At 36.8% G+C, this 17,500-nt stretch overlaps 1 protein-coding gene across 2 annotated transcripts in view; it reads right to left on the bottom strand.

Annotated features, from left to right (window-relative positions):
• Window positions 1-17,500, bottom strand: part of LOC121299012 (transducin-like enhancer protein 4) — a 99,491-nt gene that overhangs the window by 66,472 nt on the left and 15,519 nt on the right. For both annotated transcript variants that reach the window (XM_041226444.1, XM_041226454.1), the window contains exons 5-6: window positions 14,646-14,708; window positions 13,570-13,644 (exon numbers count right to left, since the gene is read on the bottom strand). In XM_041226444.1, coding sequence (XP_041082378.1) covers window positions 13,570-13,644; window positions 14,646-14,708 — 138 coding nt within the window. The remainder of the gene's footprint in view (window positions 1-13,569; window positions 13,645-14,645; window positions 14,709-17,500) is intronic.

The raw sequence follows: 17,500 nt of genomic DNA, 5'->3' as shown, positions 1-17,500 counted from the left end.
CGCCACACATAGCGCTTTGAGTTTTGGCCAAAAAGCTCTATCTTGGTCTCATCTGACCACAAAACCTTTTCCCACATCGCAGCTGGGTCACTCTCATGCTTTCTGGCAAACTCCAGATGTGCTTTCAGATGCTACTTTTTGAGTAACAGCTTCTTTCTTGCCACCCTCCCATACAGGCCAGTGTTATGCAGAGCTCTTGATATGGTTGACTGGTGCACCATTACTCCACTCCCAGCCACTGAACTCTGTAGCTCCTTCAAAGTGATTGTTGGCCTCTCTGTGGCTTCTCTCACAAGTCTTCTTGTTTGAGCGCTGAGTTTTGAGGGACGGCCTTTTCTTGGCAGTGCCTGGGTGGTGTGATGACGCTTCCACTTCCTGATTATTGATCCAACTGTGCTCACTGGGATATCCAAACACTTGGATATTATTTTGTACCCTTTCCCTAATCTATGCATTTGTATTACTTTATCTCTAACTTCTGTAGAATGCTCTTTGGTCTTCATTTTCCTTCAGATTCACAGCCTTACCAATGATCCTTCTACAGTGGGGTTTTTATCCAGAAAATGTGACAGCAACTTTAATGGTTCACAGGTGGAGGCCAATGGTAAGGTAATTGTGTCCTCGTTTGGGCAATTTCTTTCATCGGTGCAAACTGGGAGCTTCCACAGCACAGGGGTTGAATACTTTTGCAAGCAAGAAATTTCAGTTTTTTATTTTTCTTAAAAATATTTCCCAATATTGTTCATAAAAGAGTGTTTAAAAATAAAATATCAAAAAGAACGAAATTTCAATGTACCATTTGTAATTCAGTAATCTGAGAGAATTGGTCAGGGGTCTGAATACTTTTGCAAGCCACTGTATATATATATATATATATATATATATATATATATATATATATATATATAAACTTGTTGCTGTCGACACGTAGGAGAGGCAAGATGTTTATTTAAAAAAAAATCAGACCTAAAGATGTACACCTGCAGTTCCTACCTGTGGACACCCATGCCAAAAACAGTATAGTATACATCATGTTTTAACTACATAAATACATAAATTAAGTACATAAATTAAACAACATCCGCTTTTTTTCAAAAACACATTGACATATAGACCTCGCATACAAAAATAATTTAGTTACCATAATTTCTCACTAGCAGCAGTAACAGTAACATAGTCTCCCACTCTAACTGCCTATTTACAGTATTTACTACCCATGTCCTCATAAAAACACAAGATAAAACAGAAAGAAAAAAATAAATGTACACACACACACACATATAGACATGTTAATAGTTTATAATTATCAATTAACAAAATGCAAAGTGAGTGAACACAAGAAAAATCATTTGGTCAGACTTAATGGTCTCCTCAATGCTGAAAAGTATAGGCAGATACTTATCCATCATGCAATACCATCAGGTAGGCATCTGATTGGCCCCAAATTTATTCTGCAGCATGACAACGACCCCAAACATACAGCGAAAGTCATTAAGAACTATCTTCAGCGTAAAGAACAAGAAGGAGTCCTGGAAGTGATGGTATGGCCCCCACAGAGCCCTGACTGAGTCTGTCTGGGATTACATGAAGACAGGGAAGCAACTGAGGCTGCCTAAATCCACAGAAGAACTGTGGTTAGTTCTCCAAGATGTTTGGGCCAACCTACCTGCAGAGTTCCTTCAAAAACTGTGTGCAAGTGTACCTAGAAGAAATGATACTGATTTGAAGGCAAAGGGTGGTCATCCCATATATTGATTTGATGTAGATTTTTCTTGGGTTCACTCACTTTGCATTTTGTTAATTGATAAATATAAACTATGAACATGTCTATTTTTGAAAGCATTCTTACTTTACAGCATTTTTTCACACCTGCCTAAAACTTTTGCACAGTACTGTGTGTGTGTGTGTGTGTGTGTGTGTGTGTGTGTGTGTGTGTGTGTATATATATATATATATATATATATATATATATATATATATATATATATAGATAATATATATATCCAACCTAGGTGTGCAAAGAGACCTATCCTAACAGACTGCTGCCAAAGGTACTTCCACCAAGTATTAACTCAGGGGGGTGTAGACTTATCCAATTATGATCTTTCAGTTTTGTATTTAATATACAATTTTTTTCTCAATAAAAACTTTTTTCCCCCCTTAACAGCGTGGAGTATGGTGTGTCGATAAGTGGAAAAAAGCATAATTTAAATGCATGAAATCTGAGGCACTGACACAACAAAATGTGAACAAAGTTCAAGGGAGTGTAGACTTTCTATAGGCACTGTGTATATTTACACTGCCCTACTATTGTGGGACTGTCATCATAACTTCACATACAGCAATCTACCAGTTAAAAAAAAAAAAAAAAAAACCTGACAAGATTTGTATTTCAATCCCATTGTACTGAGGCAACAAGACTGGAGGGTTTCTCAGTACTTAAAACATTAAGCAAAGCAGATTCACTCATTAATATCCATTCAAAACCAAAACATTTGCTCCAGTACAATTTTTGAAAAACCACTCTCCATGCACCATAGGTTCTTTGAGAAATTACCTCTCTTAATATCATCTCACAAACTCGCTTATTGTCACGTTTTGTGCAGCTTGTTAAATGCTGTGCAGCTGGGCTTTACTGAGTAATCACAGGATACAATTAATTTCCAACGTAATCAACAACCAATAACCATCTCAGCTGATAAATGGTTGTGCAGCCTGTCAAATGTTGTGTGGGCTGTCTTAGCAAGATACAGTTCAGTTACAAAACAGCAACGTCACCAAATTAAGTCAGTCTTATACAAATGCACACAAAAAGACACCAAGTACTGATAGCTCTCATCAGTCGACAAAACGTATTTGTTCTGCAGTAAGCTATATGCATGTTTAAATGTATACTATTAAAATAGAAAACAAACGTCTCTTCCATCACGATTTTAATTCCCAAACACTACATCTACACAAGTGCTAGTCAGATCACCCGTTTCCCTTTATTTATTTAAACTATTTTTTTTTGTATAAACCTCACAATTTAAAAATGTCATTCTATGTTTGCTTTATAACACTTTTTTGTTTTTATATTTGAATATAAGTTTTACTTCATTTTACATGTTTGTTACATTTCATTTTATTTCATACGTGAAAAACACAGGGCTCTACTTGTAAAACTTAGTCTGTTTCAAAACTCTTTTTAAAATGGCCGCTGTAATGCACTGAGGTTTGAGATCCTGGTCCTGGGAGACCTGTGTCTGCTGGTTTTCACTGAGTTCTCAATTACTTAATCAAACCCTTAATTTAACTAATAATGTGCTTAATTAGACCTTTTTCATTGTTTTCAGATCCTAAAATGATTCTGATTTCAAGTTGCTTCTAAAATTGTATGTATATTTAACTTGAAACCTCAAACTGTTTAAAAGCTGAAAACTAAAAAAGGTCTACTGAAGCTAATGGATAGTTTAATTAAGGGTTCAATTAAGTAATTGAGAACTCAGTTAGAATGAAAACCAGCAGACACAGGGGTCCCTAGGACCAGGATTGGGAAACCCTGCTCTAAATCATCGCAGGAAGAGCGATTTAAATAAATAAATAAATAAATAAAACACCAATAAAACGATTGCTGTGGCTTTTCAGCGGATCATTATTGCTGTGTTACCTGTTTGACAATGTGGGCAATAATCCTTACACTATCAGTGCAGTACTAATAGAAAGAAGCTTTGAAGTAGACTTTAAAGTTATATATATATATTTTTCGGGAACCCCACTGCTTATTCTTTAAAGTCATGCAATTGCTCTGCTGGGAGATGACACTAACGGATGGTAAAAGTCCATGCTTTTGGGATATTCATTGGGATAAGTGTGTTCATATACTGATGTTTCCACTGAGTTGTAACAGAAACATTTTCTTACTAACTTTTGTACGTGGTAACAATTTAAAAATCCAATTGATGTCTGTGGTTAATACATTTTTGTGACTAAGTTGAAGCTATTAATGTTTCAATACTAACCAAATAGAGTTACTAATCAATTAGTCAAATGTTTGGATTTACAGTCCAGATCTAATATTGCTAACAGCTTGCCTGTTAGCACCCTGGGAGCGGTGTTGTCCTCCAACGCTGTTGTTCCTGGGTGGCTGCATGGTGAATCCGCAGTGTGTAAAGAAGCAGTTGGCTGACGGCACACACTTCGGAGGACAGCGTGTGTTCACCTTCACCGCTCCAGAGTCAGCGCAGGGGTGGTAGCGGTGAGCTGAGCCCAAATACTAATTGGGTATTTCAAATTGGGAGAAAATAACAAATAATTGGCAACGACTAAATTTAAAAAAAATAAAAAATAAAAAAAATAAAAATATAAGATAGTCTAAATTTTCTTCAGAAACAAATAAAATACATTTTTCTAATCATTACAATCTAACCCAGATCTGGAATGAAGTCAATGACGGTTGCTATGTGCTGTTGTGTGATTATAAATCAACACCACAAAATGCATGCACTCTACTGTTTCTATACTATAATATTACTGATATCATGATGAGTCAAAGGGAAATGTCGAATATGTTTGCCACAGCAGGTGGAAAACAGAAGAAATTAAAACATGGCGTGGTTGACTTGATTAGACTAATTTGCAAAGCCATTGTCTGATGCACCAGGGATTAAACTGTCTCGTTTGAAGCGAGAAGTTTAGGTACTTTATTTTATTTATTTGGTTGTTTTTTTTTAATTTTGAGAAAAAATATATATCTCAGCAGTTGTTTTTTTACCCCATTTTTCTCCCCAATTTGAAATGCCCGATTCTTTTTAAAGCTTGGCTTACAGCTGCAACTCCCATAGTGACTCGGGACAGACAAAGATGAGCAAACGCGTCCTCCGAAACTTCTGCCGTCAGCCATTCACTTCTTTTCACTTTGCAGGGCCCCCATGCAGCTACCTTCAGAGCTATAGCATTGGAGGACCACGCAGCTCTGGACCGCTTGCAGACAGGCAGGCCCGCAGATGCCCGGCCAGTCTACAGGGGTCGCTGGTGCACGGTGAGACGACGACACCTTGGCCGACCCAAGCCCTACCCACCCTGGGCAGCACTCTGCCAATTGTGCGCCACCCCCTGGAACTCCTGTCCAGGGCCAGCAGTGGAATAGCCTGGACCCAAACCGGCAATCTCCAGGCTACAGTGCGCATCCTGCACTTCACGCGGAGTACTGGATGCGCCACTTTGGAGCCTCTCAGGAGTTTATGTCCTTTTGGCAACTACCGGTTGTTTGTATTACATAGAACTGCAAGCAGGGAAGCAGACATATCACATCCCTCTCGTAAGTTAGTCTGTTCTGATTCTACAGTTTAGTAAAAAAAACAAATGACAGGGCAACCAAATTGGGGACAGGAGAAAATACTAAAACATAATTGGAGACTTAAATGAATGGTTTTAACGGTGCATGTGAATATATGTATGGAAATGAGAAGCAGCTCCTGACTTTTAATAAGTGAATAAATAAACATACTTGTTATACATCATAAAACGTTGCATGTTTCAAAAGCTACTTTGTAATTTAATAAGAAATGCAATACACTAATATATATGCAGCACATAAGTCAAGTAACTGAATATAACAAAAACATTGTGGACTGACTTAACTGATGAATCCTGAGTGATGTAAATTTGTAGAAAATATATTTGCAAATACTCAACCATTTTGTTTTTTCGTAGGATGAGCAATTAAGGCAATTTTGTTTTGGTCCTCCCTGTTGGTCCAATTTAGGCTTTGGACGACCTTTATTTATTTATTTATTTTTTTATTCTTATTTTTTCCTCAATTGAAAGTAAGGAAAATGGTATATGAATTAAAACAATGTACTGTATGGAAATCGAAACTTCAGGGAGTAGTCACACGTGACCCAAAACTTGCCGGTCAACAGAGACGTCAAGATTAAGTCTAATTATGAGTACTAGAGGCTAGCCGCAAGCTTGCATCGTGTAGCCAATACAGTAAAATTTGACAGACAGAGGGTGATTGCAGGTGACACACAGAATCCCACCCATTTTGAGGCGACATTAGCCAATAGCCATATAGCAGACTTTGGAAAGCATGACATAAAGCAGGGATCTCCAACGCTGGTCCTGGAGAGCCCCTATCCAGCAGATTTTATAGGTGTCTTTACATCATCAGTGGCTAAAGATCTAGAACACCTGTTCATTTTGACTAATTAGGCCAATAATTGGTTCAATTAAGTAACAGATTGGTTGAAACTAAAACCAGCAGCCACAGTAGAGGTCCACGACCAGGGTTGGAGACCCCTGACATGAGGTAAGGTTTTTTTTTTTGATGAAAATTATACGTAGGCTTAGCCTCTGTAGCCTCTTAGGACGCACCACCACTGATGGAATTATATATCATTCAAAGGATGAAATGGTTATTGTAGCCTTTGGAAAGGAATGTACAAAAAAATAAATGATTTAAACCTGGTTCACCATTTACAAATTATGCACAAAAGCACCTTCTCTGGCCACATTGCTTTTTATCAACTTTCGTTGATAAAAAGTAATCCATGTTTGGGAGGTTACTAGATGTCCTCTGCTTTTGATTAACTGTGAGGTTTTTAGTCCTGTGCGAATCATGCTTTAAATGGCTATTGTAAAACCAAGACTATAAGTACTCAACAAGTTTGCAATGAAAAATAGGATGATGGACTTGGGAACTTAAACATCAGGTAAGGTAGGTTATTCTTTCCGCTATTTAATCTGCATGTTTGATAACTGTATAGTAGTGATAAGTGTGATTGGGATGTGATCACGGTTCTAAATAGGGTGACTGTTAATTGCAAGTTTAGAGTGTAGTTAATTTTTACTTGCATAAACATTTTTAAAAATTATTCCCAATCTTGAAAAATCTCCATCCCACCCTGAAACAAAATTCTGGCTACACCACTGCTCCCTACACCCCCTCTCGCCCCCTCCGCTCCTCTGCCACGGGCAGACTATCTGTACCCCCCTTATGCTCCCCCACCTCCAGAGCCTGCTGCTTCTCCACGCTTGCCCCTCAGTGGTGGAACGACCTACCCACAGATATCTGGACTGCTCACTCCCTGCCTCCTCAACACACCCGTTCAGACAGCATAAGTAAAACCGCACAATTCAACTACACTGGACTATATGGTACCCAATTGTATTAATACTTGCATAATCTTGTATTTGTACTTCACTGCTCCACAATTTTCTGGATTCTACTACTGTTTTCAATCAATTATATTTTCTGTATCTTATACTTGATTTTCCTCTTAAAAGGTAACTATATTCACTTTTTTTGTAATTTGAATTTGCTCTTATTTACTACTGATTTTATTGTATTTTATAATTGCTCTTATCTGTAATGTGATATTTTGAATTGTGATATTTTATAATGGGATACTTTGTAACAAGCACTGGGTGCTAAGAAATAAATAACATGCGAGACAAGGAGGGAGTCACTTACAGAAAAAAAAAAAAAATATTAATATTGCTTATGCCCTGGCTCTTTCTGTAAAGCCCATGCATGGCATTTTTTTAATGATCTGAGAGTAGCCTAATGACCTTAACTGCTACTGTAAAACGATAAAAAAGTACCGCTGTTTGTTTAATGTAGCAGTATTATGTAACTGTGAAATGTTTACTCAACTGGGATAGCAAAAGCTGACAGCAGAGCAATTCGGTTAGCATTAAAACCTTTACCCACTATAAAAACACAAACGTTTCAGTGAAAACGATGACCGTAACGTTATACACTTTATTACTACAAAACAAGACCTAGCTGAACAGCATTTGAGTTGGTAATATGCCAGTGCTGCTTTAAAAATACATTGCACATTTTGCATAACTTATTTTAAAGATTAAGAAAGCTATCTCATAAACTGGCCCAATTATTTCCTGTTTTTTTCTTATTCATGCTGTTAAAAGTCTGAATATGTTTTGTTGGAAAATAAAGATACGTTTTTGAAAAGGGTTATTTTCAAAAGGATTTCCTTCAGTTGTGCTGTGCGTGACCGTGACATTGGTCAAACCAGCACAACCTGCAGCGATCAGGACACGCCCCTGCTCTCAATCCCCATTGCACTACAGAGGAGATGGCTTTGAAAACAGACTATAGAAAACATAAGAGTAAAAGGTTGTCAGGATGTTAATGAAAATAATTACAGTACGTTATTTAAACAGTTATAGCAACACGTGAGGACTTATAAAGCAATATTTTTGGAACCCCGCTACGTCCTCTTTAAAGGCCACAATGTATACAGTAATTGAATCTCTATTGTAAAGTGATGTCTTGTAACAAACCCTTCAGCAGTTTCTTAATAAGCAAGAGATTTTACTGAATCTATATATATATATATATATATATATATATATATATATATATATATATATATATATATATAAAACACACACAGTGCCATGAAAAAGTATTTGCCCCAGTCTGATTTTCTGCATTTTTCACATTGAATTTGGTCAGATCTTTTTGTGGGTTGTATACAGAGGGAGCCTGAGAGAAAAAATGACACCAGTTTGGTGCTTCTATCATTTGTTTGGTGTGCAAGGTAATCAAACATGCAATCTTCATGTGTGAAAAAGTTATTGCCCCCCTAGTTAACTCAACCCAACTAAAGGGATAATTAGGGCCAGCTGTTTGAATACCTTTGGTTAACAATCAGGCCTGATTTGGGCCAGCCCTGCCCAATATAAATCTGATTAACTTTGGCCCTTACCATCAGAATGAAGTTGCCAGCACACAGGTTCTAGAGGTACATCATGCCACGATCAAAAGAAATTCCTGATGACCTCCGAAAAAAAACTGTTGATGCCTATCAGTCTGGAAAGGGTTACAGAGCCATTTCTAAGGATCTGGGGCTCCACCAAACCACTGTCAGAGCCATATTATCCAAATGGAGAACATTTGGAACAGTAGTGAATCTTCCCAGGAGTGTCCGTCCTGCCAAAATCTCTCCAAGAGTAAGGCGTAAAATCGTCCAAGAAGTCACAAAGAACCCTATAACAACAGGGATCTGCAGGCCTTTCTCGCCTCAGTGTTCATGACTCCACCATCAGAAAGACACTGGGCAAAAATGGGATTCATGGCAGAGTAGCAACACGGAAACCACTGCTCACTAAGAAGAACATGAATGTTTGTCTTAAGTTTGCCAAAAAGCACCTGGATGATATTCAAGAGTTCTGGAACAATGTTCTATATACAGATGATCAGAAGTGGAACTTTTTGGCCAATATGGGCCCTGTTATGTCTGGCGAAAACCAAACACTGCATTCCACAGTAGGAACCTCATACCAACGGTCAAGCATGGTGGTGGCAGTATCATGATTTAGGGATGCTTTGCTACATCAGGATCTGGACAACTTGCCATCATTGAAGGAACCATGAATTCTGCTCTGTATCAGAGAATTCTATAGGAGAATGTCAGGCCATATAATCATGAGCAGAAAGGGAAGCACAGCTAGGTCATGCAACAAGACAATGATCCGAAACACACAAGCAAGTCTACATCAGAATGGTTGAAGAACAAGAAATTTAAAGTTTTGGAATGGCCTAGTCAAAGTCCAGACCTAAACCCCATTGAGATGTTGTGGCAGGACCTGAAATGAGCAGTTTGTGCTCGAAAACCCACAAATGTCACTGAGTTGAAGCAATTCTACATGAAAGAGTGGGCCAAAATTCCTCCAAGGCACTGTGAGAGACTGATCAATAACTATAGGAAGGGTTTGGTTGAGGTTATTACTGCTAAAGGTGGTGTAACCAGTTATTGAGACTAAGGTGGCGATTAGTTTTCCACACAGGGGCATTGGGTGTTGCATAACTTTCTTTAATAAATAAATGAAATAAAGCATAAATGTTTTTATTACTGTGTTCTTTTATCTAATATTAGATTTTGGTTGAAGAGCTGATAACATTCAGTGTCAAAAGTATGCAAAAATGCAGAAAATCAGACAGGGGGCAAATACTTTTTCACGTATATGTATGTATGTGAAAGTCTATACCCCCTTGAACTTTTTTCATATTTTGTTGTGTCAGTGCTTCAGAGTATCAAAAAATGAGGATTTTTTTCCCACTTCTCTACATATCATACTTCACACGGTTAAGGGGAAAAAAGTTTTTATTGAGAAAAAAATTATACATTAAAAATATAAACAAATGAAAGATCATAACTGGATAAGTCTCCACAGCCCAGAGTTAATATTCGGTGGAAGCACCTTTGCAGCAATTACAGCTGAGAGTCTGTTTGGATAGGTCTCTACCAACTTTGCACACCTAGATTTGGCAATATTTGACCATTCTTCTTCACAAAACTGTTCAAGCTCTGTCAAGTTCTTTGGGGTGTGTTGATGGACAGCAATCTTCAAGTCATGCCACAAATTTTCGACTGGATTTAGGTCGGGGCTCTGACTGGGCCCCTCAAGGACATTTACCTTTTTGTTCCTTAGCCACTCCAGTGTAGCTTTGGCTGTGTGCTTTGGGTCGTTGTCATGCTGAAAGGTGAACTTCGGTCCCAGTTTCAGCTTTCTTGCAGAGGGCAGCAGGTTTTCCTCAAGGACTTCTCTGTACTTTGCTCCATTTATTTTCCCTTCTATCTTGCTAAACGCCCCAGCCCCTGCCAATGCAAAACATCCCCATAACATGATGCTGCCACCACCATGCTTCACAGTAGGGATGGTGTTCTTTGGGTGATGCGCTGTGTTGGGTTTGTGCCAAACATAACGCTTTGCATTTAGGACAAAAAGTTCCATTTTAGTTTCGTCAGACCACAAAACTTTTTGCCACATGGCTACAGAATCTCCTGAGTGTTTTTTTGCATAATACAAACAGGATTCAAGGTGGGCTTTCTTGAGTAATGGCTTCCTTCTTGCCACCCTACCATACAGGCCAGATTTGTGGAGTGATTGGGAGACACTTTGACAAGTCTTGGCTATAAAAGCCTGCAGCTCTTAAAAGGCTGCCATTGGCCTCCTGGTAGCCTCTCTGATCAGACTCCTTCCTTGGTCATCCAGTTTGAAGAGACGGAATGATCTAGGCAGGGTCTTGGTGGTGCCATACACCTACAGGAACTGCTGAATTTATCCTGAAATCATGTGAATCACTATAATTTAACACAGGTGGAGGCCACTTGGTGTGTGATTTTGAAGGTGATTGGTTAAACCTGAGATAATTTAGGATTGCTATTACAAGAGGGGGTGGACACTTATCCAACGAAGCTATTTCAGTTTTTATTTTTTATTAATTTTCTACAAATTTCTAGAATATTTTTTCACTTGGAAGTTGTGGGGAAGAATGTGTAAATAAATGAAAAAGAAAACAAAAAAATATTTTAATACCAGGCTATAAGGCAACAAATAGTGAACATTTTTAAAGGAGGTGTAGACTTTCTATAGGCACTGTATGTAACTAGCCCTATTCAGTCTTAGTTCAAATTCATAGTTGAAAGACTGAACAAGAGGTCACTTGTATCTTATACTGCTCTAATTACTACTAACTGCCGTCCTTTTCCCATGGTGAGAAAGCCATCCAAGATTTCAGGGAAATGTAACCAATTACTAATCAAGCGCCAGACAGACCACCTCCAGAGGCTGTAAACACTCTGATCGAGTGTTCTGATCCCAACCCCCAGCTTGCTTACTTTTTATTTTTTTTAAGCAACAAGAGGAGATTTAAATGAAGCACTACCCTCACTTTAGATTGATTATTCAGGGACCCTTATCCTCATCTTCACTTGGCCATTTGAATTTTAATCAAAGTAAATGCAATTAGCATTTCAAAGTGTTTTTGCTATGATGAACAAAAAAACCAAAAGACTTTCATTACAAATCATAAATAATGGAAAATACAAAACAAATTGGAGAAATATAACTTTATGATCTATATTACAAAAGAAAATAAATAAAGCCGAAAACAACTGCAGGCACCTGCAGCGGTGATTAATTCATCATTGAGATAAAACAGATTTGCACCTTAATTCCACTGCAGCGTGTGAACAACCAGTACTTTCATACCCTCTGAAGCGCTTTATTTAAAGGTTAACTCTATACACCAGTAAGCCTGCAACACATTTCTTCATAAAATATATTCTCACTAGCACAATAAAGGGAACTGCCCTGCAGTTTTATAAGTATAGACACACAGGGACAGATTAAAATCAAGGTGTTTACACTGAAATGCAATTTGCAAGTTGTTTTTTTTTTTTTTTTTTTTTTTTGAGAGAGAGTTAAATGAAACCAGTGATGTTGCAAAACAACTATTTTAAAAAGGTTGATTTAATGACAAATGTATGCCTACATTACTAATTATGCATTATATTTGCATGCAATTAAACTGTGCAGTTGCACTATGTGTCAAGATAGTGTCTCATTACTGGAGTACCTACTGTATCACAGTACATTTACTTCTACTGTCTTCCTTTAAGATATATGGAAATACAGCTATTGAGAGAACTTAGAATCATTCAATAAAAATGAATATATTATATAAGAGCTTGTAGCTGGTGTTACTCAAATAAAAAGTAGCATTAGATTATTATCTGCCAAATACATTTCTTGTTTTATATAGGGACAGTTTAATTTATTCAAATCACAAATGCCATGTAAAATGGAGTTAAGACCATCTCCATCTAAAAGCAATCTCACTCCAAGCACCACTCAATTCTAGTCAACATCAAACTGTAATTTTTTAAACATAATATGCACCTATTTACCGTACAATACAGAGCTCTGAGCACCCCTATTAGCTGTCATTCGATTAACTCACGACAAACAGACATTTCTAACTAGACAACAGGCACCAGTGAATCAACTGTACCATTATAAAAGCACACAAAGTAAAAAAAGGGGTGTTTGTTCCTGTTTAAAGTAGCTCTTCCAATTAATTCAATTTGATATATAAACGTAATAATTGTTAATGAAATGCACATGGGTTACATTGCATTAATACAGCTATATAAAAGTTAACCTGTCACACATTTCGGTTCAAATAAAATAACTTTTTAATCATGTACAGGAATACCCATTGAATTTCCATGTTTCATTCATAATCTGTTCATTACCCCATGGTATTTTTTCCAGATCATCATTTATGGATAATTGGCATGTTTCACAAGGTCACTCAGAGTAAGCCAAAGCATGGTAAAATGGCTCTGTAAAGAGGCCAGTACAAAGGTAATCAAAGAAACTGCAAAAGTCTACCAGAAGCTATGCTAGTAATACAGTATTTCATGTTAGATTTCACAATGTCACATTTTTAATTAACTATACAGGAAAACTACGAAGCGGTATGTAATTCAATGTTAACCTAACATTATTCAACAGGTTTCATCCAACTTTATAAAGCAAAATTAGTTACTGCTATAGGGTGATGCAAATCTTTTGGCCACAGCTGTATGTGTGATATCCAATATCACAAATCATTTTTTCTTATTTTATTTGCAGTTTGCAAGGCTGTCAGAACAAAGGGTTAAAAAATTAAGACTAGAAACCCACACCCACCAGCCGCTTTCAAAGAAGGACATAGAAAAGAATGATCATACTGTCGTTCATAAAGGACAGGGAAAGAGCACGTACCCCAATGATGGCGTTTAGCTCTGCCATGGTAACTTGTTTGGCTCTTTCCACTGCTTGAACCACTTGCTGCTGGTGCTATTGGCAAAAAAAGGACATACAAAACATTATATATATATATATATATATATATATATATATATATATATATATATATATATATATATATATATATATTTTTTTTTTTTCCTTTGCTCATTCATTTATATAAACCATTCATTCCCCTTGTCGGTGGTAATGTCTGCATTCATCTAATTTCTTCATTCAAATTCCAAAACAGCTTTGAGTCAGATTCAGTTGAAATATCACTTCTACATGGCAGATGGAGACAAACACCCTCTTCTGTGCCAGAATCTGCTGAAGATTAACCGCCGTTTACAGAATATGCAGTCTACATAAATTCACATTTTTTTCACATACATCAATGTGAAATGACGCAGTCTCTCATGTGTTTCAGGCATTTAATGCCAATTTTGCAGTGCAATAACCTTTAAGCAGCATACTGGTAAATTATATTTTCATTTTGTAGAAGAAAAAAAAAATTAAATGACAACAACATTACAAGAATATCACCTAACTTTTAAATCCCAAAATGATTAAATTTGGCAGCTTGTCTATCACTAAGCTTTAAGGTTTTAATGTTGTGAACTTTTAAAAGGAATAACCAGCCTTGGGTATACAGAATAAAACTGGCCAACTATCTAAAAAAAGTAACTACCATAGCACCACCAATATATTTTGCCCTACCTCTTCCTGGCAAAATTTCAGTTTGGCCTATTATACACCACACATTGCAGTTTGGAAAATGCAGACCTATCCTTGAACAACTGTATTAAGCATGACACTGAAATCCTTTTAAACAGCTACCTAAAACTCTGGACAAGAGAACACTTTCCATTGTACAGCACAGATCATATACAATTAAATGACTGAATTTAAACAGCATGAAGCCAAACATGGTGACCATGTGACTAGAAGTATCTGACGTGAACTACAAGTTTTGAATAGCAGATAACATTATTTTTTCTTCTTTATAGCCATTTAAATGTCAACTGACAGACCTCACTGTGAGTCCTTACCTCCTGGGATAAGAAGGGAATAACTTGGGCACAAATAGCATTCAGCCTCTTGACAATCTCTGCCTGCAAGAAAAGAAAATGAAGCCCATTAGTGTCAAAATAAGATGCCTCTATACATGCTTTTCATATGTTTATTACGTTTTCTAGAGAAATTGAATGGGACTTGACAGCCCATTGCAGCATTGTTCCACTGCCAATGAAAATTAAGCTCTCAGTAAATGTTTCAAGCTAGCTGTTGACATTTTTTGTTTCTCTTTCACATTTTTTGTTTTAGCAATTTAGTCTTGAGTGCTTACAAATTTGTTAGTCTCCAAAGAATATTTACAGTCTTGCCATTTTTTTTTTTTTTTTTTTTGCATATCCCAACAAGTATGTTGGTAACATCCACCGTTAAGGCTGCATATACAAAATTGAAGTAATCAATATCACAAACATGACAAGCATCCGTTGCATATACATGTACAAATGGAAGCATGACAAAGATAGGTTTCTCAAAAATCCCAAGATTAAGGTATAGTACATGCAATATATAGATAGATAGATATTACATACACACCGTAAAAAACGTTGAATAAGTCGATTTTCCAGCCATTTTTGGGGGGCTCTTAAAAATGGTGGAGCGACTAATTCACTGGTAAGACGTATGCACCAGTGTGTCTAATATTAAACTACTGTACCAGTGCCACAATGGGATTACTGCAGCCACGGTTACGGCTCACACAAACTTAACTGTCCTCAACCGGATTTATTTGTTCAGGATCTATGGCATTCAGGTCATGTTGCTAGGTAGAAACACAAAACCACTGTTCTAATTAAAAGTTTTAATTTCTTACTCTCCATACCCTTAGTCATTCTGAATGTTAGAACACAAGCTTGACTGACATTCTCTCGAATACATCTTAGTTATACTGTTTCACTTAGTGGTAACACAATAGCTGTTAGTTTCTGTGAATTTCCTTACTCCCACCCTCCCGAGCCATTGATTTATCAACAATCAAAGTGAACCCACCCCTGGTATCCATACCAAACAGCTATTGGTTAGAAAGCCCAGTCGTAAACTTTTCAAGTCTTCCGTTAATTGTAACTGCAATGCCATAATAATGCAGGTGACTGATACTGGGTAAAATAGGACAGTAAAAAGAAAGAAAAAATGCTACAACAGGTTATGGTTCCGAGTAACAAAATAATTTGTACAGCTTGAAATTGAATGCAATGGTCCTGTACCGTATGCAACACAAAACATGTTCTGTTTGCTAGTTATTAGATGGCACACTGTTAGTTTATTTTATTTATTTATTTAATTTTGCTTTTTTGAAATTGTCGAAGCAGCAATGTTTAATAATTTTCTTTTAAACTAGAATAAATACAACAAATCTGTACATGCCAATGCAGCAGGAACTATTGTCTAAGTATGGTTTTGGAAAGAAATGTTCAGAAAAGCAAAGATGATGTGTTCTTGAACTTGTCTGGGTACTTGATAAGGTAAAATAAAATACCGATAGTTTAATACAGATGTGATATACGATGCATAACTTGATTTTAGACTCTTACTTTTTACTAGTTTCTAGCAGCTTAAAAAACAAAGAACACTGTAATGTAATTAATGGAATAAAAGGTTGCAAACTAAAATAAACCTATGCATCTTTCTATTTGTTGGTGTTGAGCATGTAGGAAATAAATAATAAAAAATATATTATGAAAATACCAAAAAGGTGTTTCCCTAAAATTGAAGTCTCAAAAGGAGGTAGCGACTTTTACACCCGTGCGACCTAAAAACGATTTTTACGGTGTGTGTATATATGTATGTATATATGTATATACATATACCTATATATATATATATAATATATATATATATATTTATATATATATATAGTATGTGTGTATGTGTATTGTTAGTTAGAACGGTGAGTACACATACACATACACATACACACACACTTTCTCTCAATCTTGCCACTCTGTGACCTGCACAGACATTTTACTACATACCCCCCCCCCATCACAGAACACATATTGTAAAACATCCTTTCAGTTGTAACATATATATATATAGCTGTAAAAAATATAAATATATATATGAGAGATTAACATACCTCTCGATGTGGAAATTGTTTGTTGCATATATGATGTCCAATATTAGGTCTGAACAACTTTTGATTATGTCGGGGTCCAAAGGAGTCTTTGTTGGTAAAACGACGGAGAAACTTGCGACATTTGTCCAATGTCTACAGAGTTGTCTCGAAAATGTATATAGTTTATCGATATTTTAAAAAAATTTAAATCCCACGGTGATCAAACAGATATAAAGAAAGGGAGTGGCGTCGTTAACACGGGTGTGTCGCGTCCTGTTACTTCCTAACTCCAGGGATTGAGTGCCCCTCGGTTACACTTTCTCTCAATCTTGCCACTCTGTGACCTGCACAGACATTTTACTACATACCTTGCACACCAGGCGGCTGTGCTGAACCAGACGAGGACCCTACCCTCACCAATGAAGCACACTTCAAAATGGTATTTTTTTCTTTATTTCTTTTTTTTGTAAATGGAGACTAGGTCAAATTGCGACAAGCCCAGTGCATGGCCATTAAAGGATGTAGGTTATTGCTGTTGTCACCATTGACATTTGTCATTGTGATGTAACTAGTGGCCTAAAATGATACACTACAGCCCTTGGTGTGGCTTTTATTAAAATCTTTTCTTCTGCTGACTGAATCGCAACTTGAGATCTGATGAGAAACAGACAGACAGCTTAAGGGTGAGGTGCTCAAAAGATATCTTTTCAGAGAAAGCAAAAAAATTTACAAAAACAGTGGAGACAGAGCAAAAAAATGCCACACAGCACATATGAATTT

The sequence above is a fragment of the Polyodon spathula genome, chromosome 2 (assembly GCF_017654505.1).
Source record: "Polyodon spathula isolate WHYD16114869_AA chromosome 2, ASM1765450v1, whole genome shotgun sequence".
In the NCBI taxonomy this organism is placed as follows: domain Eukaryota; kingdom Metazoa; phylum Chordata; class Actinopteri; order Acipenseriformes; family Polyodontidae; genus Polyodon; species Polyodon spathula.
The sequence above is the reverse complement of the archived record's forward strand: the minus strand, read 5'-3'. Positions and strand labels throughout refer to the sequence as shown.